This window comes from Malaclemys terrapin, chromosome 2 (assembly GCF_027887155.1).
Source record: "Malaclemys terrapin pileata isolate rMalTer1 chromosome 2, rMalTer1.hap1, whole genome shotgun sequence".
In the NCBI taxonomy this organism is placed as follows: Eukaryota; Metazoa; Chordata; order Testudines; family Emydidae; genus Malaclemys; species Malaclemys terrapin.
In genome coordinates, this window is record NC_071506.1 from 223,834,792 (window position 1) to 223,862,739 (window position 27,948).

General features: G+C 41.4%; 1 protein-coding gene across 4 annotated transcripts in view; it reads right to left on the reverse strand.

The window, feature by feature from the left end:
* Positions 1-27,948, reverse strand: part of CREB5 (cAMP responsive element binding protein 5) — a 336,551-nt gene that overhangs the window by 202,933 nt on the left and 105,670 nt on the right. For all 4 annotated transcript variants that reach the window (XM_054020418.1, XM_054020417.1, XM_054020419.1 and 1 more), the window contains one exon: positions 23,585-23,757. In XM_054020418.1, coding sequence (XP_053876393.1) covers positions 23,585-23,757 — 173 coding nt within the window. The remainder of the gene's footprint in view (positions 1-23,584; positions 23,758-27,948) is intronic.

The window sequence follows — 27,948 nt, forward strand, 5'->3', positions numbered from 1 at the left end:
TGGCACATGAGGGATCTAGTGGGGATGCTTTTGAAATAAACAAATACTATCATGTTGTCACACTAGATCAGTGATTCTGAAACTGTGTGTACAAAACATCATTGGACAGTGAATCCCTTGATGATCTGCAGAATGAAACGTTTTGAAATCCACAGGGTGGGGTCCGGGAGAGGATCTCTCTCATGAAGTGCTCTGCAGAATGAAAAGTTCACGCGCCTCAGAGACCTACTGAAGATGACCTAAGGCCCGGCATAGAGACTGCTAGGATTCTTCCATTGACCTAGCTACTGCTTCTCAAGCAGAGGCAGCTCCAGGCACCAGCGCAGCAAGCGTGTGCCTGGGGTCGGCAAGCGGCAGGGGGCAGCCTGCCGGTCACCGTGAGGGCGGCAGTCAGGCTGCCTTCAGCGGCATGCCTGCAGAAGGTCCTCTGGTCCCGCGGCTTCGGCGACGGGTACGCCAAATCCGCGGGACCAGCGGACCGCCTGCAGGTGTGCCGCCAAAGGCTGCCTCACTGCCCTGCTTGGGGCGGCAAAATACATAGAGCCGCCCCTGTTCTCGAGGGGGTGGATTTCTACAGCAACAGAAAAACCCTTTCCATCACTATAGTAAGCATCCACACAACAGCACTATAGTAGCGTACTTGCAGCAGTGCCGCTGTAGCATTGTCAGGGCAAGCTCCAGGCACCAGCGCAGGAAGCAGGCTTGGGGCGGCCAATGGAAAGGGGCGGCACGTCTGGGTCTCCGGCGGCAATTCGGCAGCGGGTCCCTCGGAGGGAAGGACCGGCCGCCGAATTGCCGCCAAAGAATGAAGTGGCACGGTAGAGCTGCCGCCGAAGTGCCGCCAATCGCAGCTTTATCTTTTTTTTTCTTCTTCTTCACTGCTTGGGGTGGCAAAAAAGCTGGAGCCAGCTCTGAGCATTGTAGTGTATGCATATCCTCAGCCCTGGTCTACACTAGGAAATTAGGTCAGTAGAACTACTCTGCTCAGCAGGGTGAAAAATCCACACCCCTGAGTGACACCGTTAAACCGACCTAACCTCCTGGTGTAGACAGCAGTAGGTCAATGGCAGAACTCTCCTGTTGACTTACCAACTGCCTCTCAGGGAGGTGGGTTACCTCCACTGATGGGAGAACCCCTCCTGTTGGCGTAGGAAGCATCTACACTGAAGTGCTACAGCTGGGAAACAGCAGGGGGAAGAGACGGTGATAGGGGAGTGGGGCAGGGGGAGGGAAATGGAGGAGTGGGGCGGGGGAATAGCAGGGGGAAGTGAGAAGGGGAAAGGAGTAGAGTGAGGGAAAAGGCAGTGGGGGAGGGGGATAGGAGCAGGGAACAGTGGGGAGAGGAAGGGGGATGGAGGCAGTGGGGAAGAGGAATGAGATAGGACAGGGGGAAGAGAAGGGGATCAGGAAATGGGGGAGTGGGGAGGGGGATAGGGGCTGGGGACAGTGGGGAGAAGAAGGGGTGGAGTGGGGAGAGGCTGTGGGCAGCAGGGAAGGGGGATGGGGAGGAGACAATGGGGAAGGGGGATGGGATAGGGCAGGGGGAAGAGAAGGGGATAGGGAAATGGGGCAGGGAGGTGGAATCTCCCTGAGCATTTCACAGTCACCATCACCATTCTGGGCAGGCAGTCTGTAATATATCCCTACTGCTATATACTATGGTACAGTTTTGTTCATTTAAGATTTTTACTACATTTGACTATGCTTTTTTTCCCCACATATAGTGTCACTCCACCCACCAGCACAACCTGTTCTGTCCTTCCTATATATTTTGCACCCTGTTATTACCTTGCCCAATTGATTATCTTCATTCCACCAAGTTTTATGTGATGCCTATTATATCAATATCCTCATTTAATACCAGGCACCCACATTCACCCATCTTAGCATTTAGACTTATAGAATTTGTATACAAGCACTTATAATATGTGTCACTTTTTAGCTGTCTGCCTTCATGTGATGTAGTTGATTGGGACTCTTTTTCATTTGACTATGTCTCATCAGAACCTGCCTGTACTTTATCATCTTCCATCCTTCCTAGGGATATAGCGAATCCCCATTAATATATCCTCCTCTATGGGATGTCTCTGTCTGAACTGCATTCTCCCCCGCACCTGTCAGCATTCCCCCAGCCCTTAGTTTAAAAACTCCTCTATGACCTTTTTCATTTTACATGCCAGCAATCTGGTTCTGTTTTGGTTTAGGTGGAGCCCATCCTTCCTGGATAGACTCCTCCTTTCCCCCAGTGCCCAGGCCTCCCAGCAGCTTTAGCCTCCCCCTCCCATCCCCCCGCCCCACCATTTTACAAAGGTTCAGATACCCCTGCCTAGCTACTGTCTCTTGGAGAGCTGGATTACCTACACCGACAGGAAAAACCTGCCCATCAGCATAGGTTTACTGCATTCATCACCATAGTAAGTAGGCATGAGGGGGTGAAATCCTGTCCCCCCTGAAATGAATGGCAAAGCTCCCTTTGATTTCAGTGGAGTCAGAATTTCATCCTGGATATGTTAATGGGAGCAAGAAAAGGCCACAAGTAGTTGTACATTTCAGTCTTGTGGAGAATGAAAGAATGTCCTGGCTTTGATGTTCAGAGGGGCAGACTTATTTCTAAACAGCCCAGAAAAATATATAACGATCGTGAGAACATTATAGTAATGGATGAGGGTTTGCATTTTCCTTTTGCACATTGTAACAACTTACAATATCATCAGTCAGACATTTACACTGTAACAACTAAGCCCAGCCATCAGTCAAGGTAGTGCAGCTCAAACGGCAAACACATCGCCAAAACAAAAAACCCAATGACCCCGCAACGTCTAATCTCATAAAACGTTTGAAATTTTTCATTGCAGCAAACGTAGCAGCATTAGAAAACGGGTTGCTCTGTGGTTCTTTGCGTGAATCAGTGACAGCCCACAGGTAGCTATTTTTAACTGACTGAAAGGCAAACTCCTCCATGGGATATATTTTTACCATGGCCTCATCTTTCTTTCATTAAAAATGAGAGGAGCGGGCTGAACAATAAAACACAATGTTAAGAGAGAAAGTAATTGTGTGCTGCACTTCCAAGTGAGACACACACCCCCTTCGCACCTTCAGAAGGAAGCGAGGCCTGACGGCCCCGCTACAAATCATGTCATCAAGGAAAAATAGTGGATTTGTTACCACTGAGGCAGTCACCACTCAAGAGAGGCCCAGAGTTGGAACAGTGACAACTGAGTTGCATTACTAGGAGATTGGATGTTTTTCTAAAAGATATACTCTAGGAATTATCTGGGGGAAGTTCTATGGCCTGTGTTATACAGGAGGTCAAATAACATGATCGCAATGGTCCCTTCTGGCCTTGGAATTTATGAGCAAGATATTCCCAATTTCCATCACCACCTGCCTCCTGTACTATCCCTGCCTGGCTCCAGCCCTTACTGTTGGTACTCATTTTGATCAATAATTAAAAAAAAACAGAATAAATTGTGCATGTTTTCTTTCTCCTCCTCTGATTGTTGACTCACTCACTAGGCACTGTAACCAAGTTTTGTTTAGTATCAGAGGGGTAGCCGTGTTAGTCTGAATCTGTAAAAAGCAACAGAGGGTCCTGTGGCACCGTTAAGACTAACAGAAGTATTGGGAGCATAAGCTTTCGTGGGTAAGAACCTCATGTCTTCGGATGCAAGAAGTGAGGTTCTTACCCACGAAAGCTTATGCTCCCAATACTTCTGTTAGTCTTAAAGGTGCCACAGGACCCTCCGTTGCTTTTTACAAGTTTTGTTTGTGGATAGTGATATGGAGATTACATAACATACAGACGCCTGACAGCATTAAAAATGTGGTGATGAAGCAAACTATCCCAAGAGATCAGCTTTCCACTGTTTAAAAAGCAATGCACTCCCTGACTCTGTTAATACTGAGAGAGGTGAGCCTTTACATGGCCAAGGGCCTACACCTCATCAACAAACAAAGAAAAAGGATCATGTAGAGGAACTCGCTAGTTCACATTTATTTAACCCTTTGGCACCAGCTGTCTCTTTTCACCAGGCATCCTATTGCTGGCAAAGATAAATACTGGGGCTGCCGGTGCCGAGGAGTTAATCTTAATAATTTCTGTTTTTTATTGTCAGGATGACTCAGTTGCTTCCATTCATCTCTGGGCCAGCAGGTCACGGGGTTCAAATTCCACATCAAGATTTGGGCTCAGTCTCAGTGCTGACTCTGAACTGCAGTACTAGGAGAGGAGGAATACATTATATTGTTACAGATGCTGACTCTCCAATGAGACATTAAACTGAGGTCCCTTCTGCCTAGCTCCAGTTACAACCCACGTGGAAATTAATGAACCTTCGGCACTTTTTTTGCAGCATGGGGTATAAACCTGGTCACTTGCCCAGTACTCCCTCCCTTATTCAAACAGGCTCTAAAATTCAAGACTCTGTGTGAACTTCTGCTAAATGCATAATGGCTATGTTGTAGGTTGCAGAGTAAGTACAATACTGGTATCTGACTCATTGTTTGGCGAAGTACAAATTTCATCCTTATTTTTTAGTGTCAGGATGAGACACAATATAAGAAATCAATACAGCTGAGAAAGATTCAGAATGGACTTGTTACCTGACAGCTTTATTTGAGTTCTATGAACTAGCAACCTCTATTTCTCAATATACTGGGGTGTAAGTGGTAGCGGTTTATAAAAACACTTCTGTCATTTAAAAGAATGGAGAGGTGATCATTTCTGTGCCCCAGGCCAGCCACCAGCTTGCCAGGGAGAAAGGAAGTGAGTGGGACTTTCCTGCCCACTGCAGCCCAGCAGGGGAGCTGATATCTGGACACTGGGTTCCACCAACCTGTCTCCCGCTTCCCACTAGCAGCATTCTTTGAGGGTGGGGATGGTATCTGGACTAAGCCCTCTGTTAAGAAAGAGCTAATTTTAAATAAAATCTCTTCTTCTGGTTTTCCCTGAAACGACATTGCTTTGCCTCAGGAAACAGGAACCTGATGAAACATAAACCCAACCCAAAGGAGTTCGTTTCAACCTTTCACCCACAACTTCCTTGCACGTTGAGAGGGAAGCAGAGAGGGGTGAAGGTGAAAGAGCATTAGAGCTTGAACAAGTGTTTCCAAATGTTTTGCAGTTATTCACAGTTCTCAGCTCTTCCCCTCCCCTCCACCAGCCCTGCTACATAAAGTATTTGAGCATAGCTATCCAATCAAAAAGAAAGCCTCTTTCCCCTTTCAGAGAAACCCATATGTTTTATTACAAGCTTTATAATGCATTAGGTCTTGATTAAGATAACTTGGCATAAGTCAACGTGGTAGATGAGATGAAAACAATGCAGCTGAAGATTTCCCACAGAGCCTGGTAATCCCTGTGATATTGTTTGCTAGGTTCGTGAATCCAGTAAACTTCAGCTAGACTAAAATGAAAGATGAACAAAACTTCCCCCCTACTACTCCCTGCCTTCAGTACAAAAGCAGCAGATTCGTTCCACTTCACTTTGTGTGCAAAATAGGTCTGTATGTGGTATTTAAAATTATTCCCAAGACTACATCTGCTGAACTAAGGAGGCGTGAGCCAGATAGTCTCTCCTGCTCAATCTCTGTGAAAGACTTTGAAAGTTAGATCATTTTGGTGGGGGGAGGAAGAAAGAATACTCTTCTAATTCTTCAAATTGTTAGTGTTTAAACATGTTATTTAAACACTGTTATTTATCACTGAAGTTATCTTTTTCTTGGAGTTTTTGAGGATGTAAAATTGCCAATAACACAAATTCAACCCAACATATTCTTCCATTGGTTTCAGTTGGTTGAATTTGGCCCATTATCTCTTTATGTTCTGTACAGAAATAGTATGAGAAAATAGCATGCGTATACGACAGAAGACAATGCTTCAAGACTAGCTATACTGTAAACAAACTTTATAGCATACAGTTAGGAGTTTTAACACCATTTTGTTACTGACTTGCTGTGTGGCCTTGGGAAAGTCATTTAACCTTTGTGGGCCTGATTCTGATCTCAGTTCCACTAGTTTTAACCAAAGAAACCAGTTGAACTGAGATCAGAGTTGGGTCCACAGAGATTAAGTGACTTTCCCAAGGTCACACAGTTATTGACATAGGAACCTGGCTCTCCATTTCTTCGTTTTCCCATCTGTAAAATAGGAACAATATGTATTTAGTCACATGGGAGATTTGAGTACTAATTAGTTATTATTTGGGCAGTATTTTGAAGAGATAAAGTGTAATACGGACATCTGAATACTATCATCAATGTGAGCGTTTTCAGAAAAACCAAAAAGTTGCCACAACATCCTTTAAAACACAAATGCCAAGTCAAATCTTTTAGCCAGAGTTGGGGGGGAGAGATGTCCTATTATTTTTCACTACTTTATCAATAAGAACATTTTATGAATATGTTGTTGGATTTTCATGCATGGCAGCTCTCAAGAAAAAGGACTGAGCACCCATCTTCAGAAAATCAGATCCCCTTAAGACTGACACTGTAAAGCACCTAAAACTGGAGCACTCAATCACAGCATTGCTAACTTCCATAAGAGTCTTTCAATTTTTGGTATTTTTCTTAGAGCCTCCATTCCCACAGCCATTTGACTACATAAGAATCTCATCGTTCATTTAAAAAATAAATTGAAAAGGTTTCTATCCCTCAGGGTTGCAGAGAAAAGCTAGAACACATGACCCAACTGTGCCCTAAAGAGCCAGAAGGCAAATAAAAAGCATCTCAAATTTTTTAAAACATCACCCAATTTTTAGCCCAATCTCATGATTTTGGATGTTTGGGGCTGATAATATTGTCGGTACTTTTGAAATTTTGGCCTTAGTGACACGTGCAAGATTACACAACAAGTCAGTGGCAGTGTCTAGCATCCAGGGTTAATCCCATCACCTCGCCTTCACTAAAGGTGCTAAAGAAACAGTAAATGCAGTTTACAGTGCATGCAATTAACATTTCAGTTCCATAAGTGTGAATGAACATGATCTTCAGGCTTATAGGACGGTGGACTCTACAAATTACTGACTATTTATTAATCTTACATGGTTTGTCATACTCTGTGAGAAGCATGATTTTTTCGCCACCAAAGGAGGTTTCTGACAGACTTGAAATTAACACAAGTCTCCCCCCAACCCTCTTTATTATTTGTCCAAAGGAAACTAACATCAGTATAGCTCTAGGACCTGAATTTGCATGTGCTCTGGCAGAGTCTGCAAGGGAGTCTGAACATTTATTTTGCAAGTTTCATAAAAAGAGCAGCAGTCAAAAAAAAAAATTCTCAGTGACACAGAGTGCATATTTAAAAGGAAGAGACCAGTCCTCATCAAAATGAAACAATTTAAAAGTAGCCCAATTTTGAATCTAAATGGCAAGGGGCTCTGTGCATGTGCAAGGTCTCCCCAACATCAGCCCCAAAGGCCTGGGAGGTGTAGAGAAGGCAGAGTTCCAGACTTCCCAAATGGGGCAGTGGCTGGAGTAATGCTATTACAAAGCCATACCAAGACAGCTGCTGAGGGAAATAGCTATCTTACCCGGGATTGCAGTTGTGCTCCGAAGTCAGGAAGTCTGGCTCATTCACTGATCTCCAACTGGCTCTGTGCCATGGAACAGAGTGGAATTTGGCCCCCTAAGTCTCATTTTTTTTCCTCCCAAAAATTCTTTCTTCAGGATGGAGTCTATGAGAACAATAGACATTTTACAAAAATCTGTGGGCCTGATGCCCTTCTCTTAATCGGGCAAAAATCTCACTGAAGCCATTGGGAGTTTTTGTTGTGCAAACATAGGATTGAGCACAGTGTGAAACTTACCTATTGAATGCCCCTGAATTCCTCCCAGAGCTGGTGCTAGCCCACTGAGGGCCCTAAGCAGGACTATTCTGGCCCATCTCCCCCACACACAACACATAATAAAAAGCAAATGGGGGCTCTCTTGAGCTGCTCAAGGCCCTACACAATTGCTAAGTTTGCTTATGCCTAATGCTAGCTCTGCCTATTGCCTTTGGAGGTAAACTATACCACTTTACTGAAGTTAGAAGCACTGGGGGGGAATAGTGACAGAGGAAGGGTGGTCCAGTGGTTGCAGCACTACTGTAGGTCTTTGGAGACCTGGGTTTGATTCTCTACTCATCCACAAACTTCCTGTGTGAACCTGGGCAAGGCCTGTTTATTTTCTCTGTGCCTCAGTTCCCAATCTGTCAAATGGGTACTTCCCTTCCTTGCAGAGATGTTGTGAGGGTAAATCTATTAATGGGTGTGAGAACTTTGAGATCTACTAATGAAATGTACTGCATAAGAAGAAGGTATTATACTTAGCTGGCCCTTCACATTTCCCCCTGTGATATTCTGCATAGGGGAAGGGCTCAACATCTTTATACAATTGCTTTTTGCAAGCAAAAGGTAAAACAAAAGTAGCAAACAAACTAACCCTGCATCAGTTTGATGTTGATTTGTTATGTACATGAAATGAACATAGAATGACAGAGAACTAAAAGCACTTGGCAAATGAAACAAGAAAATCAGCAGGCAATTTATTCAAACCAAACACTGATTTTCTCAGTCTCGTATATTTTTGTTCTTATTTTGCCCAGGATTTCCAATGCCAGCATCTTACAGGTGTTTGACCACTAATACAAACTGTTGGTACCGCAGTATATCCAGATTTACCCTGCAACACTGCACAAATAAAAACAAACAAACTGCAGATTAAGGCCAAATTTTAAACTAGTCATTTTAAACATCTATTTAAAAAGGTAAATAATTGCTATTGCATTGCTAAAAGCTGAAGACACAATTACAACAAACATAAATATACTTTTAAGGGACAGAGAAAAAAATGTTGGATGCAGTTGCAATCAGTCTTAATTCATTCTTTATTGCTGCTCTGGTTCTGTGTTATTTGAGCTGGTTTAACTGTTAAAAGCGTTTCGAATGTTCACATGGTCTGCATTAGGTTACCGAATAAAAGTAAGTACAATCCACCAAATGTAACTTTCTGAAATGCAAACCACATGAATTTGATTTCTTTGTGGTATAACTTTAATTGGGTTCAGAGGTCTTTCAGACTTACCTATCTATTTGCTCTCTGATGGCCCGATCTGATAAGGCTAATACAAAGAATCTGAGAGCGCAATCTGAACTGCTTGCTCTCAGTTACAGTATATGGCTTTCCACTGTATGGTGACAGCACTTCAATCTGGTCCCTTTTGAGATTACAAATTCAGACCCTTTTAGGGCTACAGCCCCCATCAAACTGGAAGTAGCCGGGTGTTCCATCTGGTAATAAAAGACTTTGCTCATATGCAATCCTGCAGTCTCAGTGTGTGTGTATGGTGTGCATATGCAGAGTGTTTTACATGATCAAATATCATGCATCAAATATCAGACATATATTGGCATGTTCTCTGTTGTAATATTCTCATACAGAACTGACTGGAAACAAGAGTTGCAGCCAAACATGAAATCCTCAATGACAGATTGGCATTCTGGATTACAACTATTTTGGGGGTTCTGCTCAGTAGCCAATACATCGTATTGCCTTAGGGGTGCTGACTCATTATTTGCTCACCCTTTCTCCTCTATTGTAGTTTCTAATCCCCCATTCCCTTCTGGGATGAAACAGTACTATTTCTGCTCAGGTCCTGGGTCTGTATCCCTACTTCTAAAAAGTAAGGCATATTGAAGAATGAATTTTCATACTTCTCTGCTACTGTGGCCCAGTTATGAAGCAGAGCGACATCTGCTTGCGAGAACACCTCTGCTACAATTCTGAGCAGAGTGGCTCATGAGAAGCAGCGGATGGGCCTGTATGTGGTTACAGGATGTTCTTTGGCTATCTTTTTTACAGAGCTTCTTGGTCGTCTGAAAAATCATTTGAATGGTAAAAGAACTGCAAGTCCTTTTGACTACGGCTGCTAGCTCTCTGACTTTTGGAATGGAATACTTATTTTTAAAGAGCAGTATGAAAAAATATTCAAGTTACTCAGTTATTTTAGGACTCCTCCATATCAACAGGACTATAACAGCTTTTAAACAAGAACTGGATAAATTCATGGAGGTTAAGTCCATTAATGGCTATTAGCCACGATGGGTAAGGAATGGTGTTCCTAGACTCTGTTTGTCAGAGGGTGGAGATGGATGGCAGGAGAGAGATCACTTGATCATTACCTGTTAGGTTCACTCCCTCTGGGACACCTGGCATTGGCTACTGTCGGTAGACAGGATACTGGGCTAGATGGACCTTTGGTCTGATCCAGTACGGCCGTTCTTATGTTCTTATATTAATAAATCAATAACAAATCAATAAATAATTAGTTTAATATCTGATACTGATCACCTTAAAACCACAGTTTGGAACTGTCTAGAAATAAAGGGTTCATCAAAATTTGAAGAGTTCACAGTTTCTAAAAGCTCATAGAAATTAAAGAGAGCTATTTATTTCTTAGAAATTTTGGACTTGATCTCGCAGTCCTCACTTAGGCAAAAGTTCCCGCTGCAGTTAATGGAAGTTTTGTCCAAGTAAGCAGATGCATGATCAGGTCCAAAGAAATGAGTAATGAAAAAATATTACAGAAAGTCATCTAGTTCAGGAAAAGGAATTTTTACACCTGAGAAAACTGTTCGCTTTTCAACATACAAGTTCTAAACTTTTGGAAAAGTTCTACATCTTTCATCATTAAATCCCCAAGAAGTGTCCACGGTGTCCTGGGGCTCTCTCATCAAACATTCCTTACTAGTAGTGATTTTCTCCAGAGTAATTTCTGCTGTGTGCACACACACATATGCACACACACACCCTTCTACCATTGCACACCTCTCCATTACACTCACAAGGTTTACAAACAAACATTCTTGGCAGCCTTGTTTTGGCATTCTGTCCACTATAAAAACATGCAACAGAGAAGCCTGTAAACATAGCAGGAGTATCAATGCTTTCCTGATGAATCACATGCAAGCAGAACATGGCAGGGGCAGGAAAGTTATTAATACAACAGTGACAGGTATTATGCAGTATCTATTGTCATTGCAGGAAAGGTCTGTTGGCTTTGGATTATTTATGCTGTCTTTGAGGACTGAAAAAACACTTCCCCGATCTAGTCATAGAGAACGGTGAACTGACTAAAACACGTTTTCACCCATTATTCAAACTGAATCTGAAATGAACTTTTTTGAGGTTTGAAAACATTATTAGCTTTTTCCTTGTCTTTTTTCCACCTACTTTTTTGTTCTCTCTGCATTTCTGGTGGGGATTGATATGTTTATGTATTATTTGCATTATAGGAAGTATCTGGCTGCCCCAAACAAAGATGTACAAGGAAGTAGCAAATTAAAGACAGTCCCTGCCATAGCAAACTAACTGTCTAGGAGACTGGAAGCACAAGAATTAAATAGGAAAACCTATTATTGTGGGTTTTCAAACTCAATTTTGCTAACCCACGTAGTACCCACGTAGTTTAAAAACATTTTCAGTAAGCATCCAAACTTTTCCACTGAACTCACTGGGTTTGTTGTATCAAGCCTTATGAGAACTTCCAACGTTTAAGTTTACTCCTCACTACTAGTCACTTAAAAAATTATAAAGCTAAAATGAAATTAAAATGTTCTTATGATCTTCAAGATTTTGTTTGGCAAGAGATAGTCAGTACCAGAAGTGTGTGCGATCTCATCTCTCTGTGCTTCCTCTAAATTCTGGAACTGAGGAAAACCAGCAGCCACAGACCCCAGGGCTTTGAAGGATGAGAGAACTCTATTTGACCTCTGAAAAAATGTTGTCTGTTACCCAAGGTATATTGAACAGGTGAAAAATTCTCTAACAACTGTTCTATGAGGTGCTCCTTAATCTACCCAATGGGGCGAGTTAGCCCCAGTTAGCTTGGCCTTCAGAAAGAGAGCCCAGACTGGAAACCGACACCAACTTTCTCATGGCCACTGGGCTGAACCTTGTTTACTACATTTTAACTCAAACCCTTTGAGTCATAAGTTCCATATCGGAACAATGGAACTATGAAAGAGCCCAAGGGAAAACTGGCAACAAGCATGGATTTTCATATCTGTCATGGAGCCCAGAATTCATACCTCATAATCCCTCGTGGCATCACTTCAGCATGTGTTGTGACACAGACAAGAGAACTCACTATCAGTTTCCACCAATAGTGGGTTTTGCAATTGCCCAGCATGCAGTGTGCTGCTTTACTACTTTGCAGCAGGAATGTGATCCTGCTTCTGATACTGATGTCCCCAACAGATAGCATATAAGAACTCACAGATATTCTACCTCTCTTTTTTAGATGGGCCTGGAACTCATGGTTGAAAGGGAAGAAGAAAATAAAATGTGCTACAAGGAAATTTTAAGAAATCAATAAGAGATAAAAAGTTTTCCACAACAGGTTCTTTAGACTCAGTAGTATATGGCCTAGCTCTCAATCACATATGTTCAGTCCAGGCTTAATTTAAAACCTGTACCATGTAACCTCAGGCCAACAAACTACATGAACCGAGCCCAAATCAAGAATATTAAATGAGATTCTATAGGAAATTGGCTCAATTTTGACCACGTTCTTTATGCATTTAAATCTGTGATTCATTTCTTAAAATTTTATATAAATATTTTAAATATAATGGCTTGTTTAATTTAACAAAAAACATTTTTAAACTCCTAAAGAATCTTGCTATCTTCGGCCCATTCATCTGATGCTCATTAACATGTCCCAAAACATTGCACTGAGTGATTCACAATAATAATCTCTGGAAGAAGTTCAACATATCCAAAAAGGAAACTCTTACAGGGACACTAACCCCGCAGTTCATACCTCTACAATACAAAATGGGGAATTTAGAACATAGGCCTGACACAGTGCATGCAGCTGCTGTGCAAGTTTCCCATTCACAGCTCTGCCGATATACCTCCATATTACTGTACCATTCAAATCTCCAACCTCTCTTCATTAGAGACTGCCAATCATTATAAGCCATGCCAAAACTGGTGGTGTTTTTGTGCTGTGGACAAATATTCCCTGGGTACATGACTGAAAAGTTCAAGCTCCACTCCATTAGCAAACTTAACCAGAATCTAAATTATTGTCATGCTGTGGGGTTTAATATAAACCACTTTAGAAACTGCACTTGATTACAGTTTGCATTTGTTAGAAACTAAAAAAACTACAGTAAATTTCCAACTTAGTAACGTTTAAAACACTCTATAGACTGTCCAAGATCTATGACATCCACTGGAATTTATTTATTGTAACAAAGAAAAACGTTGTCCTTTAATATTAACCTGAGCCTCTTCCTTATCAATACAACATGCTCTTTCCTTTCCTTATTGGGAGTTGTGTGTGCATGTCAAAGGGAGAATCCCATTGAGTTTAACATCAGCACTGAATGAAAAGGAAATAATGTCGATATATTATTCACCAAAAGCTCTATATCTTCAATGGGCTTTGTTATTTCCCCATGGCTCCAGCTTTGATATAACTTTCATTAACATGAGATTCTGTGCAGAAATGCATGTTTAATTGATTTCTGAATACTTTCAGACACTATATTGTACATTGCAATTGAGCCAGTATATTGTATACTGTAATTGGTTGGAGATAAAAAAAATCAGTTCATAATTACATAATTATTACAATTTGATGTACATTGCAAAAAATATTCACTGACAAACTTAGTTTGATGGTGTTTGTGTCCCTTTTGTGTTACCTTATTGCACATATTATACATGAATAAATTTATTAGCCAGAAAGTTCACTGAAACAGGGACTTCCAAGTGAACTCTAGAGAATCTTCACAGAAAGAAAATGATAAATTCACAAACAAAAATAGTAACACCAGAAACCTGATTCTGGGCTTCATCCTGCACCCTCTGATGTCAAGGAAAGTGTGGCTTTCAAAACAAAACAACATACACAACTTTTTAGGAAAGTGAATTTGATTTCATATATTCATGTTCCTTTATTGCATTTTCCTGACATACATCCTATACCTCAGTTATTTTAGAGGAAAGGAGTGAGCTGGCTATTTTGAGCCCTCACATTTATATTATTGGCTATCTGGGATGCTACGGGTAAATAACCAGAGAAAGAAAAAGAAAAAGAAAATAACCTAAGATTCCCCAGGAAGCACACACAACTTTCCAATGGCTAACAGCCAAGTGGAAACCCACTTCTTAACTTAGTTGGAGAATTGTTTACTGAAAACATTTTGAAGTCCTGCTAAATATGTATGGACCTTATCACGGCACTTCACTTGCACCAGAGAAAGTTGGTAACAGCACACAGATTTCTCCCTTTGTTTTTCTCCAAAATAAATCAGGAACATTATGCCCTGGCAGAGTTCTGTTGTGTTCACGTGAGTAAGATTCTGTGACAGCAGGATCAGGATCTAAGTGTGGAGATTGTTCCCAAAAAACAATCAGACTGGCCCCCTTCTGAAGTCAGTTTTCTCTGACAGGCACCGTCCCTCCATCCATCAAGAATGCACACATTTAAATTCACCGTCAGGTTTTACCTAATAGCCAGTACCATATTAAGACAGTTTAAAATAATAACCATTCATGTGGAACTTTGACAAAAGTTTCCTGAAAACTTAGATACAATAAAACTATTTGTTCTCTATCACCAATAGTTATTTCATTTTTTAAAATATATTTATCTGATGTAATTATCTTTGATAAATCCATGCTAACTCATACCTACTAAGTAGTGCTTTGCAAAATACATCCTTACCTTATCCATAAATATCATATCAAACATTTCTTAATATGGGGCCACACTATGTGACTGATTTTTAAGCAAAACACTTCATTCAAATGAACGGGGAGTTCTATTTATTCATAGATTCCAAGACCAGAAGGGACCATTGTGATCATCTAGTCTGACCACTTCTATAACAAAGGCCAAAGAACTTCCCCCAAATAATTCCTAGAGCAGATGGTAAAATATGACCCATAAATGTTCCTAGACCCACTTTTTCCTAGACCCTCTGTCTGACCAGTCATCACTGTTTTTCAATCACATACAGTAGAAAATAATCATTAAGGCTTTGCTGAATAAAACTTACATCCTTTGCAAAATCCTTTAAGATCTACTGATGAAAGAAGTAAGAATTATTATTCACTACATCAATACCGAATCCGATTCTTCTCTTGGAAAAACAGAGCAGTCTATAACTTTTTACTGAGTAGTGAGAAAGTAATCAGGGTTCTTCAGAATACATAAATCTCTTCTCTGCTTTGTACTCATTCATTTCTACTAGCAAGTCACCACCACCACACATTTTATCATTTCTTTGAAATTATATGGGCTGAGGCAGCATCTCAAGGCATGTTTGCTCTTCAGAATCTGCAAATTAATTTGCTTTTGCGGCAGAAGGTAGAGCAGACATACACCAGCAGACAAAAAGAAAGGTCTATATTGTTTGATTTAGAGTTTTACTGCAGATTAGGTACAAATCATAAGGGGCCGACACTCGGATAAATCACATATTGGGATCACGCATTAGAGCATGTTAAGTGGAAGCCTGTGTGATGAAGAGCAGAGCTGTGCACTTCAGCTGTGCAGAAATCTAATGATCTTTCCTGATCTAGGAAAAACTTGACCTGTTGTATCAAACCCACTGTGACTTCAAGGTGCTTTTCCACCCGAAAGTGATTTTACATCTGTTTTAGTTCAAAGAAGGGTGTACATTTATGACTATAAATGTTGAGGACACCTTTAGAAAAGATTTGTATGTATACATATCTACTGAACGTATGTAAGAGATACAGATTGTCAGAGTTAAGTAATCTGTATTCCCTGACTATCAAGTGTATCACCTACATTATAACTGTTACTGAGATGTGAGAATTGACCCAATTCTATGAGGTATCAATACTTTTGGTTGGACATTGTAACAGGTCCAGTACACTATAACATCACATTTTTGTTGATCAGCAGGACAAGTTTTCTAAAGAGGCAACCTAATACTCCCTTCTCCGCAGAGAGATTGAGACTAAGCCTAGGAATGCCAAGCCTGAAACAGAAAACATCAATGTATAGAAAAAAGAAGGAACAATAGCAGCTGAAGGTTGGGAAACTTACAGCACTACTATCACACACGCAAAAAGGACATAAAAACTCAAGGGATAAAAAACCTACCCGGGAAATTTCTGCTAACATGGAAAGAGCTTCCTTCTAGTAAGAAAAAACAACAACAATAAAAAGCAGCACCACAAATTCACACAACAGCTTAGGTGCCACATTTTTAAATGAGAAATTAATGACTCATTCCAAATTAGCCAAGGCATTTTCAAAGAGAGAGAGAGTATTCATTAGTAAATTTAACCCACATCATTATACACACACACATACACACACACACTTACACTTCAGTACAGGGGTTAATTTCAAAAGTCAGATAAGAAGTCTCCATTCCTGGTTGACAGGCTATTTATTAAATAGCTACTGATCTTCCAATCACTCCCCTGAAGGTCATCTTGATATACCTTATTGCCCAGAATCTCCCAGGGGACCTTATAGTAAGAAACAGACATTGGAGAGGTAAGGGAGTATATGGTTTTGGATGTGTGTGAGATGTTATTAACCCTATTGTACACTGGCTGAGCCACTGGCCACGTTTCTTTTTCTTCCTGACTCAGCAGTGTCAGAAGGGCCTCAGAGGATTTAAGTCAGCAGCTCATGAATCTTCTCAATGCAAACAACCAGGAGAAGTAGTAGTAGGAGACAGAGGGAGGAGAGTAGTGGGAGAATGCATGGAGGGATCTTGGGGCAGATGTACTGGTGCTGTGTGGGAGGCCTGCTGGGTGGCTTGAATGGCTCCCCTGCCTTAGGCACCTTGGCTCTCAAGCACACAGAGGCACCCGCACCATGAGATCATCTTGTTTTGTCAATGGTTCAAGGGACTATGCAGCCCCAAGGCTTCCAAACAGCTTTGAGCTAGGTCTTGGCCACTTGCTTGACTCTTGAAAACGTCTCATCTCTCCCCTTCCTCCCTGCCTCTCATCTTGCCCTCTGCAACCCATAACCCCTGATAAACCAGTTTTCCTTGCCAACTACTGATGATTTCACTCCCTTTTTAAACCCCTTCATTAGGCTCCTCCCAACTTGCCACTTCTAGCTTATCATCCTCACTGTCAGGGATCTTCTTCTCACAATCCACATTCCAAAAAAACTCTCTTAATTTCTTCTCCCACTCTCTCTGTTCACGCTCTTCCATTCTACCAGATACTCTACAATTTCTTTCCCCGATGTTGTGCCAAACGGCCACTTTGTCTTCATAAAAAATGTCCGTCTTCAAATGTTCCTCTGATAATGGTGTTTATTATACGAACCATGCTGTCTGTCACTTTTAGATTCTAATCTCATTGCTATACTGGTCAGATCTCCCTCTATGTTTAGTAAAGTGCTAAGCACACTATTGGTTCTCAGTATATAATAACACCGAATCCTCTCTTTTTGTTCCATTTCAGCTACAGAATTGTACCAGTGGTTCTGCTACAGACACAGTGAGTACCAGTTATATCTCCCACTCAGTTTCAAAAAAAGAAGCGTACATTTTCCAGGAAGGCTGTAGCCACCTATTAAACGGACTGTTAACTACTATGGAAAAAGCTGTCTTACACTAGCCAAAGAAGTCCACAGATAAAGCACAGAGAATATCATGTTGTCAGTAACTTGCCTTACTATTATTTTCCCATTCCTCGGTTAAGACACTATTACGAATCTGCATGAATTGCATGAAATATAGTTATAATAAAATGACAAACTCAGCCATTGTACATTCTAATACAAGTCTCATATCTGGAGGAGGGTGCTGATTCAGCTTATCTGCCTTTCCATACCTTTGATGAATGCTGGTCTTATATCATTTTTTTCCCCTCACTGGGTATGCCTTACTGTTTTGACACTGTGCAGCTAATCTCCAAACAATGTGCTATTAATCAACCAAAGACACCCTTCACTGTTAAGTGTTCCTCGAATTATTTTCTTTAGCACAAGTAGTTACTAGTTACATAACTCCTCCCATGTTATTTTTTTTCCCTTGGGTAAGGACTGCCTAACCACATAAATACTATCTGGGATGTTTATACCTGCCTGCCAGCTTGCTGCAATAATAATACGGGTGCATGTTCTCAACTGGGTATATGATGGGTAAGGTATTAGCCAATGCCCTGCATTTTTTTAAAGTTATTACTCTTCATGTTCCTCCCCTCTTCTGATTGATTTGGCTCGGTGCCTTTTCAGTAGCAGCATCTATTTAATATCTGAAACAATGTGTATATATTGTCTCAGTAAGCCTTTCTTAACTATCCTCATCCGGTCATGTTTTCCATGCCTTGTATCAATATAATATTTTATTTGCAAGCCTTCAGAGCCAGAGCATGGGGAAGAGGAGGGAGGGAGAGGAGAGGAAGGAGGACAAACAACATCCAGTCGAGTATCCCAGCTGTTGTGAACACACCCACTTCTCACGATGAAACAAAATGTGCGTGGGCACAGGTGGGTCCCAGCCTCTCTTGCTGGAGCAGAGCCCAAGTACAGGGTCTGAAGGCAGACTTTCATTGCTGTTTGCTGTTTTTGTTGGAGTCTGGCCATTGAAAACATTTGCAGGTGGCTTGGCCATATTTTGACACTTAAATATCTGTGGTTGTGATAAAAATCAAAATATTGTTACAAGATGGTTCTATATAACCTTTGGGGCCTGCTTCTGCTCCCACTGAAGCCAAAGGAATTTTATTCAGTTGCTCTCTATAACCGTTCGTGTTCATTAAGAGGCACATTCTCTGGGGCAATTCATGTTTAAGGTAAGTACACACTTTCATTTTGAGGGAAGGAGCGAGCAAACTTTCCTAAAAGTTTTACACACATATGGGCCCAAACCAAAGCCTGAGATCCAAACACATCTGACTCTGGGGTGTTCAAAACCTGCACCAGGACCTTGATCTTAATTTTTTTTTAAAGGCCCAAACCAAAACCACCAAACTTTGGTCTGCTTGTAATTATGTTTCTAGTTATAGACCATCTCTGACTTTTACCATCAGTTTCCTAATATTGAAACCACTGGCTGGTCTGTATTCCTCCAAGATAAGTCCTGACTACAATCCTTACCATATTTAGAACTGATAAAATGAAGATAATGGAACTGACAAGATATATTCTTTGAATAAATGCAGCAGGCCCCACAGGGAAAAGTCTAAACAAAAAGAGACAAACAACATGGATGCTCAAGATTTTGGGAATAGATGATATCCCAAATGCAGCAATTATCTCCTTGGACACACCAGGAAAACACAAAACCATCTTCAATGAGGGGAGAATGGAATATTTTGGAGGTTGTGTCACAGGCCTCATTCACATAAAGAACAAAGATGCTGACAAATGTCTCTCAATACAGCATCTCTAGACACAGCCTTCAGCACTCTCATATTAATCAATCACATGACAGAATGGTGGGTGGTGGGAATATGGTTGCCAAAGACCAATTAACTAGAGATTTCCTCTGGAACACCCCAGCGGGGGATGGTCTTTACCATCACACATTGGTGTATACAGGAGTGAGAGTAGCTGATGACCTGGCCAAAATGAGAAGATTAGAAACTCAGATTGGAATGACAATGGTTAAAGATACTGACCCCCTATCAGTATATTAGCTGAAATACATAGTCAGAAGATGAAAGATCCTCTGATTGATATCAAAGCATCTTGTAAAAAAACATCTGATATCTTGAGACTGTGAATGAGGCACAATGCAGGAATGAAAATCAGTAGAGATAGGACCAAGATATATCCATTCTGCAACATGTGTTGGGAGCATGCTTTAACATCTGCCCATGATTTACAAGGTAGTATTGTAAAGAAAAGGAATTGGATTGGACACCAAGTATCAAACTAGGGTAGTCAAGTGATTTAAAAAATTAATCGCAACTAATCGCACAATTAATCGCACTGTTAAACAATAATAGAATACAATTTATTTAAATATTTTTGGATGTTTTCTACATTTTCAAATATATTGATTTCAATGACAACACAGTATACAGTGTACAGTGCTTATATTTATTTTTGACGACAAGTATTTGCACTGTAAAAAACAAAAAAGAAATAGTATTTTTCAGTTCACTTAATACAAGTACTGTAGTACAATCCCTTTATCATGAAAGTTCAACTTACAAATGTAGAATTATGTTAAAAAATGCATTCAAAAATAAAACTATGTAAAATTTTAGAGATTGCAAGTCCACTCAGTCCTACTTCTTGATCAGCCAATCGCTCAGACAAACAAGCTTGTTTACATTTGCAGGAGATAATGCCGCTCGCTTCTTGATTACAAAGTCACCTGAAAATGAGAATAGGTGTTCTCATGGCTCTGTGGTAGCCAGCTTCGCAAGATATTTACGTGCCACATGCACTAAAGATTCATTGAAGTGTTGCTCTTTTAAGATTTCGGAAAGCATGGTCCATGCCTCGTCCCTCTCAGATTTTGGACAGCATTTCAGATTCTTAAACCTTGGGTCGAGTGCTGTAGCTATCTTTAGAAATCTCACATTGGTACCTTCTTTGCGTTTTGTGAAATCTGCAGTGAAAGTGTTCTTAAAAATCAACATATGATGGGTCATCATCCAAGACTGTTAGAACATGAAATATATGGCAGAATGTGGGTAAAGCAGAGCTGGGGACATACAATTCTATCCCAAGGAGTTCAGTCACAAATTTAATTAACCCATTATTTTTTTTAACGAACGTCATCAGCATGGAAGCATGCCCTCTGCAATGGTGGCCAAAGCATGAAGGGGCATACGATGTTTAGCATATCTGGCACGTAAATACCTTGCAATGCTGGCTACAAAAGTGCCATGCAAATGCCTGTTCTCACTTTCTGGTGACATTGTAAATAAGAAGAGAGCAGCATTATTTCCTGTAAATGTAAACAAACTTGTTTGTCTTAGTGATTGGCTGAACTAGAAGTAGGACTGAGTGGACTTGTAGGCTCTAAAATTTTACATTGTTTTGGGTTTTTTTGAGTGCAATTATGTAACAACAACAAAAATCTACATTTGTAAGTTGCAATTTCACAACAAAGAGATTGCACTACAGTACTTATATGAGGGGAATTGAAAAATACTATTTCTTTTGTTTATCATTTTTATAGTGCAAATATTTGAAATAAAAATAATATACATTTTGCATTCTGTGTTGTAATTGAAATCAATATATATGAAAATGTAGAAAAACATGCAAAATATTTAATAAATTTCAATTGGTATTCTATTGTTTAACAGTGTGATTAAAACTGCGATCAAGCACGATTCATTTTTTTAATCGCGCTTAATTTTTTTGAGTTAATCACGTGAGTTAACTGTGATTAATCGACAACCCTAATCAAAACCTTACAAAGGACTCTGCATGGTTGCAAAATTCATTCTCAAACTTCATGCCTGATATGATTATCGCAGGACAAACCATCAAAACAACAACAATTTGACAGAATTAAGATATTGGTCATCACATAAGGTCCCCCAATGCAGACACTAGCAACTGATCAGGAAACAGATCCTTTTAACCTACATTTCTCAAGCTGATCAAATGGAACCTGAATCCCAACTGTTGCAAACTCAAAACCTGATTGACAGGATCTTGCAAAACCACATGTAGTTCTTGGTCATTGTACTTAAATAGTTGCTTGGAAGCCAAGTGCAGTTCAATATGAAACACAATCACTGAGCATTAAAGATTCCTTTTCAAATTGGAGTCATTTACTCTGAGATACATTAAGGTAGAAACTGAATGGATGGCTTATTCATACTTAACACAAACAAAGTAACTAACTGTTTTGTTTCTTAAACCGGGGGGGGGGGGGGTGAGGGGGAGGGGGAACAGTATACGATCTGCAAACCTTTCCCACTGAGAGGCTCAATCCCTGAAAATCTGCAAACTATTTAGAGAATGGGACACCAACAAGGAGGTGCTCTCAGCTAGGGAGACGCAGGTAGAAGATATTTAAATCCTACAACATCATTTGTGACCAAGAGAGCTAACATTATTATATACTAAATACTGTTAATGTACAATCTATTGAATATATGTGGGCACATCTACATAGTATATTTGCCTAAAACACATACATTAATACACCTCTGCATTCATTGTAAACTCCGGAATCGTAGTAAGAGAGCTTTGTGTGGAGGACCCACATTGGGGTTGGAATTGAAACTCTCTTCCCCATGGTGTGGCTAGGGTGTGGGACTCCTCTGTAGCAGATTGCCTAAGATTTCCACCACCACAGTCGTGTTTGGGGCAAGTGGATCTATGTTGTTTGAAGACTCTCTAGCCACATCCTGCCAGCCCACAAACTGTCCTCTCCAATCCCACAGGCAGAGTCACTCTGGAGTACTGCTTTGCAGTACAAAAGAGCACGCTAAGTCCCCTTGTGGGACTCCCCAAACCCTGCAGAGTGAAAACGTACATTATGACTGCATTTGGGGCCTTGTGTGCCAGGATTTCACCCTAAAATTTTACTTTTAAGAATCTGCAAGCAGATCAACAATTACTTGGAACCACAATTTGGGGCAGTGACTGTCTTCCTGTGTGTGGACTGTGCCAAGCATATAATAGGCACTATCAAACTACAAAAGATAAACAACATCATCTCTCTAATGCTGTTTCATTCTCTGCAACCTCCAGTGGTTTTAGATGTTTATAGCTGTTTATCTCTGTTTTTATATGTTGCACAGGTACACAGGCCCAAGTTTTCAGACTTGTATGTGCAAAACTGTGCACACAATTGGCATATACAATGTTTATATGTTTACGAATGGCTAGTCTTTTTATCTTAAGTTACGGTGATTTCGTGTGCCATTAAAGTAAATTTTGTGGATGTATTGCATATATTTTTATGCATGCAGTTCTGAAAATTTAGGCACAGACAACACAAAGTTTATGTAAACACAATAACTGTTCATGGTATGAATATAGTCAGCAAAAGACCTTACAAATCACAGTTACATGGGAACAAATATTAGTCTATCATTTAAATTAGGCACCATTTCAAAAAGGTCTTCAGTGCCAAAACTCCATTTACTTTAATATTTCCTAGATTGTCTTTGTACTTTATCTCTTGGCAGTCCTCAAATAAATACAGCGCTCAAAACAGAGAGGACCTGATCCTGCACTGTGTTCAGGCCTCCTGCCACGTGCTGAGCACCATCTTCTCCCAACTGAGTCAATGGAAAGTAAGGGCACTCAGCACTTGGAAGGATGGTCCAGAAATATCATCTGTCTTCTTTCTTCCCAATAGAGTTTTAAGAACAGTTTTGAACTTGGAATTTAATAACATAGAAACAAAAAGAAGCAGGAAGTACATCCAAATACAACAATCTAATATTACAGAACCAGAGACATTGGCTTTAGAATAGTGGCATGAACTGTGGCTGGTTTTCCACATGCTGTGCATCACATATTATAGGGGTCTCCCCTGCGTGGTGATGGGATCAACACATGTTTACGTATACTCTTTAAGTATCCAGAGCACAACATATGGGCCAATGCCACAACCGCCAGGGAGAAAAATAGAAACAAAGGGAACGGACATACCCAATCTGTCGGTTTGTGGAAGGTGCTTGTGTTATGACCGAGCTGGACTGTGGAGATGGCATGGCTTGTTGAATCACAACGCTGGTGTCATGGTTTGGCATCCTAGTATTCGTGAGCTGGTGGGTTCCGGGTCCTGCCATTGCTCCTCCGACTGTGTTATGCATCGAGATATTCTGTGAAAGGCAGAGAAGTGGGGGAGAGAAAATGAACATTTTATTTTGTTTCCATGCTCCGTATGCCTAAAATTAGGAATCTGGAAGTGTCAACAAAAAATGAAAAGTTGCTGGCTCCTGGCATACCTCCAGTCAATATATCTCACTCTAACAACTACAAAGAAATGAAAAATATCTATTTATTTTTACAGGACAATACAAATGGAAAATACCTGGAAGTTGACTAATCACTCTTCTGTGGTTCTGACTCGTGATTTATAATGGGGATGTATAGCACATATTCCTTTGACTGAATAAGATATATATTTTTCCTTTGAAAATTATTTTCGCGGTGAGTGCATGGCACTTTGATTTACTATGCTGGCTGTTCACCGAGAATTAGATCTGCTTAGAAGGACAAGTGAATCAGGTTTTATGGTCTTAGAGTAACAACCCGTACGTGATATTTCATGAGAAAGCCATTTCTTCTAGATGCAGTAGGTGTCCTATAGCAATAATGTCCTAGCGAGGCTGGTGAATAAAAATAACTTTATGAGGGCACTTTCTACCACCAATCTAGGGATTGTGTTGCAAGAGAACGAGCAGTAGCCTACCACTAATAGGGGCTCACCTCACTATGTAGCTTATGTAGGCTGAGTTCATTGTACATCCCAGGGGCTCCTTGTATCCCCCAGGGCCGCCCAGAGGGGGAGGAAGTGGGGCAATTTGCCCTAGGTCACGGGCCACGCAGGGGCAACGTGAGCCCTGGCTGAGAATCCCTTTCCTGGCTAGAGACGCCTTTTTACTTACCAGGCGGTGGTCCGGGTCTTCAGCGGCATTTCGGCGGTGGGGGACACTTCAGTCGCTCCGGGTCTTCGACGGCATTTTGGCGGCGGGTCCTTCAGTGGTGCCGAAGACGCGGAGCGACTGAAGGACCCGCCGCCACAGACTCGGAGCGCTGCCCGGTGAGTATGTCTGCTCCCCCGCTTTGCCCCAGGCCCCTGAATCCTCTGGGCGGCCCTGATATCCCGCTATTCCACTCCCCACAATTTCTCTGTGAGCCATCCTCCCACCCTCCCATTTTTTCAAGGAATCCATGCAATCCCCCCAATATCTCCTTTGCCAGGGGTTGTGTGTGTCCCCACTGCCACCTTCCCCCCCCATTGCCAGGGACTCTTTATAGCTCCTCTTCCCCCATTTCAAGGCCCCCTTCATTCTCCCCCGCAATAGCAGGGGCTCTGTGTACATCCTTCTCTCCCCCTTCCCTTCTTCCCCACCTGGCCTGAATTCTAAACTGTATTCATTTCAGGCTTGATCCCAAACCCACTGAAGTAAATGGAAAGACACACATTTGCTCATTAGGCTTCTGATCAAGACCAGAGCCAAATGGATTTCTTGTGTCTGTGGAGTGAAACCCTAACTATCAGCAATGAATAACTGTAAATGTTAATAATAAAATAAAATAATAATAATACAAGCAAAATAGTCTATTAATATCAATGACCAGACAAGTTAGAGATACAAGATGCACATCTATAACTTGTTTAATCTTTCCTCCTAAACCCCAGCCATCCAGCCCCCTTTATTTGTTGCTCTTCACTGAAATATCTCCAGTTTGCCAATAATATTCTGATAATAATTAATCATGTTTAATATAGCACTAAGCTCTGCCTAGGGACCAACCAATACTGGGGCTCCATTGTGCTAGGTTCTGTACAGACACATAGTAGTACCTCAGCCCCAATGTGCAGAGAGCTGAAAGGTATTCCAGGAGTGGCAGCACAGGACTGTTCCTTTCCCGCCAAAGGCATCATGCCTCTCTATACATGGTCCAAAACTACATTGACCTTTTTTGTTGCCATATCGTACTGCAAAATCACATCAAATTTTCTGTCCGCCGTCATGACTAAGTCTCTTTCAGCATTACCAGCTCCCAGGATTTCTCTGTGGCTTCGTTTTTCACCAATAAATAGTATTTGCTTGAATTTTTTTGAGCTGAATTTCAATAAACTTTCTGCCAATGTTTCTAATTTATCCAGGTCTCTCTGCTTTATTTCAGTCCTCGTTAGTGCAACTCCATCCAATTTAGTATCATCTGCAAGTTTTATTAACTTGTCATTTATTTGCTGTTCTAGATCATTAGGATGTTACATAAGACCAGACCTAACACAGATCCCTGTTCTCTTTGTGGAATTTGACAAATATTTTGCTCAGTGTAGAGAGGTCTGGTGCTTTACAGAGCAGGAAGGAGGTGTGGCATTCCTACCCTGTGGATCTAAGTAGGAGCCACAGAGAAAATAAACATAATCCACACAGTATGAGGCCCCTCTGCCATGCCACACAGCCTCTTCTTGTCACTGGCAGCATGATTCCTCTCCCTGCACATACTTCTTATCCAGAAGGGGCTACTCACATGAAGCAGCAGCATACATTCCCACACAGATCTCTGAGGTTCAGACAACCTCTGCTCACTAGACTGCTGCCACTGACCTGTGAAGGGGTCTGCTCCCCACAAGTGCTGCTAGTGGTCTGGTGAAGTTGTCACAGGTGACCTTCTGTCTTGGCACCCCCAGTTGACAGCCACTCTGGCCCTGCAGTGATCTGTCCCCTTCTGTGACTCGGGCCTCCGGTTGGCCACAAGTTGTGTCCAACCCATCTGGGGTATATAGAGCCCAACAAATGCTAGTTCCATTGCCCAGTAGGGGGTTCAGGCTTCACCCGGTCAAAATCCCAGAGTCAGGACTCTCTGGGATATGGGGTCTCTGTAGTCCTGAGTCTCTAGTAGCAGGGATTGGCTTTTCGCCTCCAGCCCCAACACAGGGTGGTCAGGGGAACTCAGGCCCATCCTCTCCTCTGGTTTCCAATCCAGGGCCCAATGATAGGCGGCTGAGTCCTGCCCCCTGGGGTGATATGCGACTGCCTCCCTGGATCACTTCCTACCAGCCTCCCCACACAAGGGGGAAAAGCAAACACGTTTAAACAAAATAAATCAAAGAAGAAGTCTTCATCCTTGCAAATGCCCAAGATCCTTTTCCCTCAACAGGTCAGGTAAACCCTCAAGAGGCCAGGGCCCTGGCAGCTGGGCCATCCACAGTGCTCCTTTTGCAGAGCTTCTCACCTCCACCAGCTGCCCACAAGTGAACTCCTTTTAAGCTCCTCCTCCAGCCTGGGTATACACTGCCAGGTGTGGCAGGGCAGAGTTGCTTGGACTCAGAGCAGGGGGGAGAGCAGTGGAGATGCTTTCTCTTCCATGCTTCTACCCCACTTTTGCCCATTCCACCCATGTAGGGCATTGGGATGTATATTTTGGGAACCCATAATATGCAAAGGGAAACAGGCCAACAAGCCAAAGAGTACTTTATCACACACGGGAAAAAGATACGTCCTATAACGAGCTCCACACATGCAGACTCCTGTGCCTGTGCAGATTCCTGTTGACTTCACTTCTGTTCTGCATAGGCGGAGCTCACTGCAGGACTGGGGTACGAGTTTCAGTTCCTTTGTTCAATGTTTTCATTTTCTTCTACTTGTCTCACTCTCTCCCTGAGATACTGATGGTTTGAGTTACAATGTGTATGATATGCCTTGATTGCACACTAGCTATTATAACTGTAATCGTTAGCCTACATGCATAAACTTGTAATGCAGTCTGAAAATTATAATTATTTAAAATAAACATCTCATATTGTCAGTGGGGTGTCAAAGATAGCAAAAAGCATGAGGGATGGAAAACTAAAATACCTGCTGGAACATCCAATGAATTAATCCCTGCAAGTAATGCAAGTGCTGTTGTCAGGTGTGATCTGTATCTAGGTACCAACCCACAAAAAAAGAAAGCCTGAGATTTCCCAATGAAATGTTAAACTTGGCATGACTTACATTTACAAGTAGAGAGTTTTGCAACCTAAGAATTATTTGCATCTGTATGCTGGTTATGAATTTACAGAGCAGTCAAAATGTGTTTGCATCAGTGCTGATCCCTGAACCGGATCCAAAGTAGATCTGAACTCCTCCAAAAAAAATTTAATAAGCTTCATTTAAATGCAGACACTATTTCAAGGGACTGCAGGCTCTCATAGCAAGGGAAAAAATTCTAACAACAGTAGTAAGTAAAGCAGAGAAACCCCAAACTAATGATTATATCCTTATTTGGTTGTGTGGATCTCCAGTAATATTTCCTTTTAAGAAATTCTGCATGCTTTTCAATCAGGA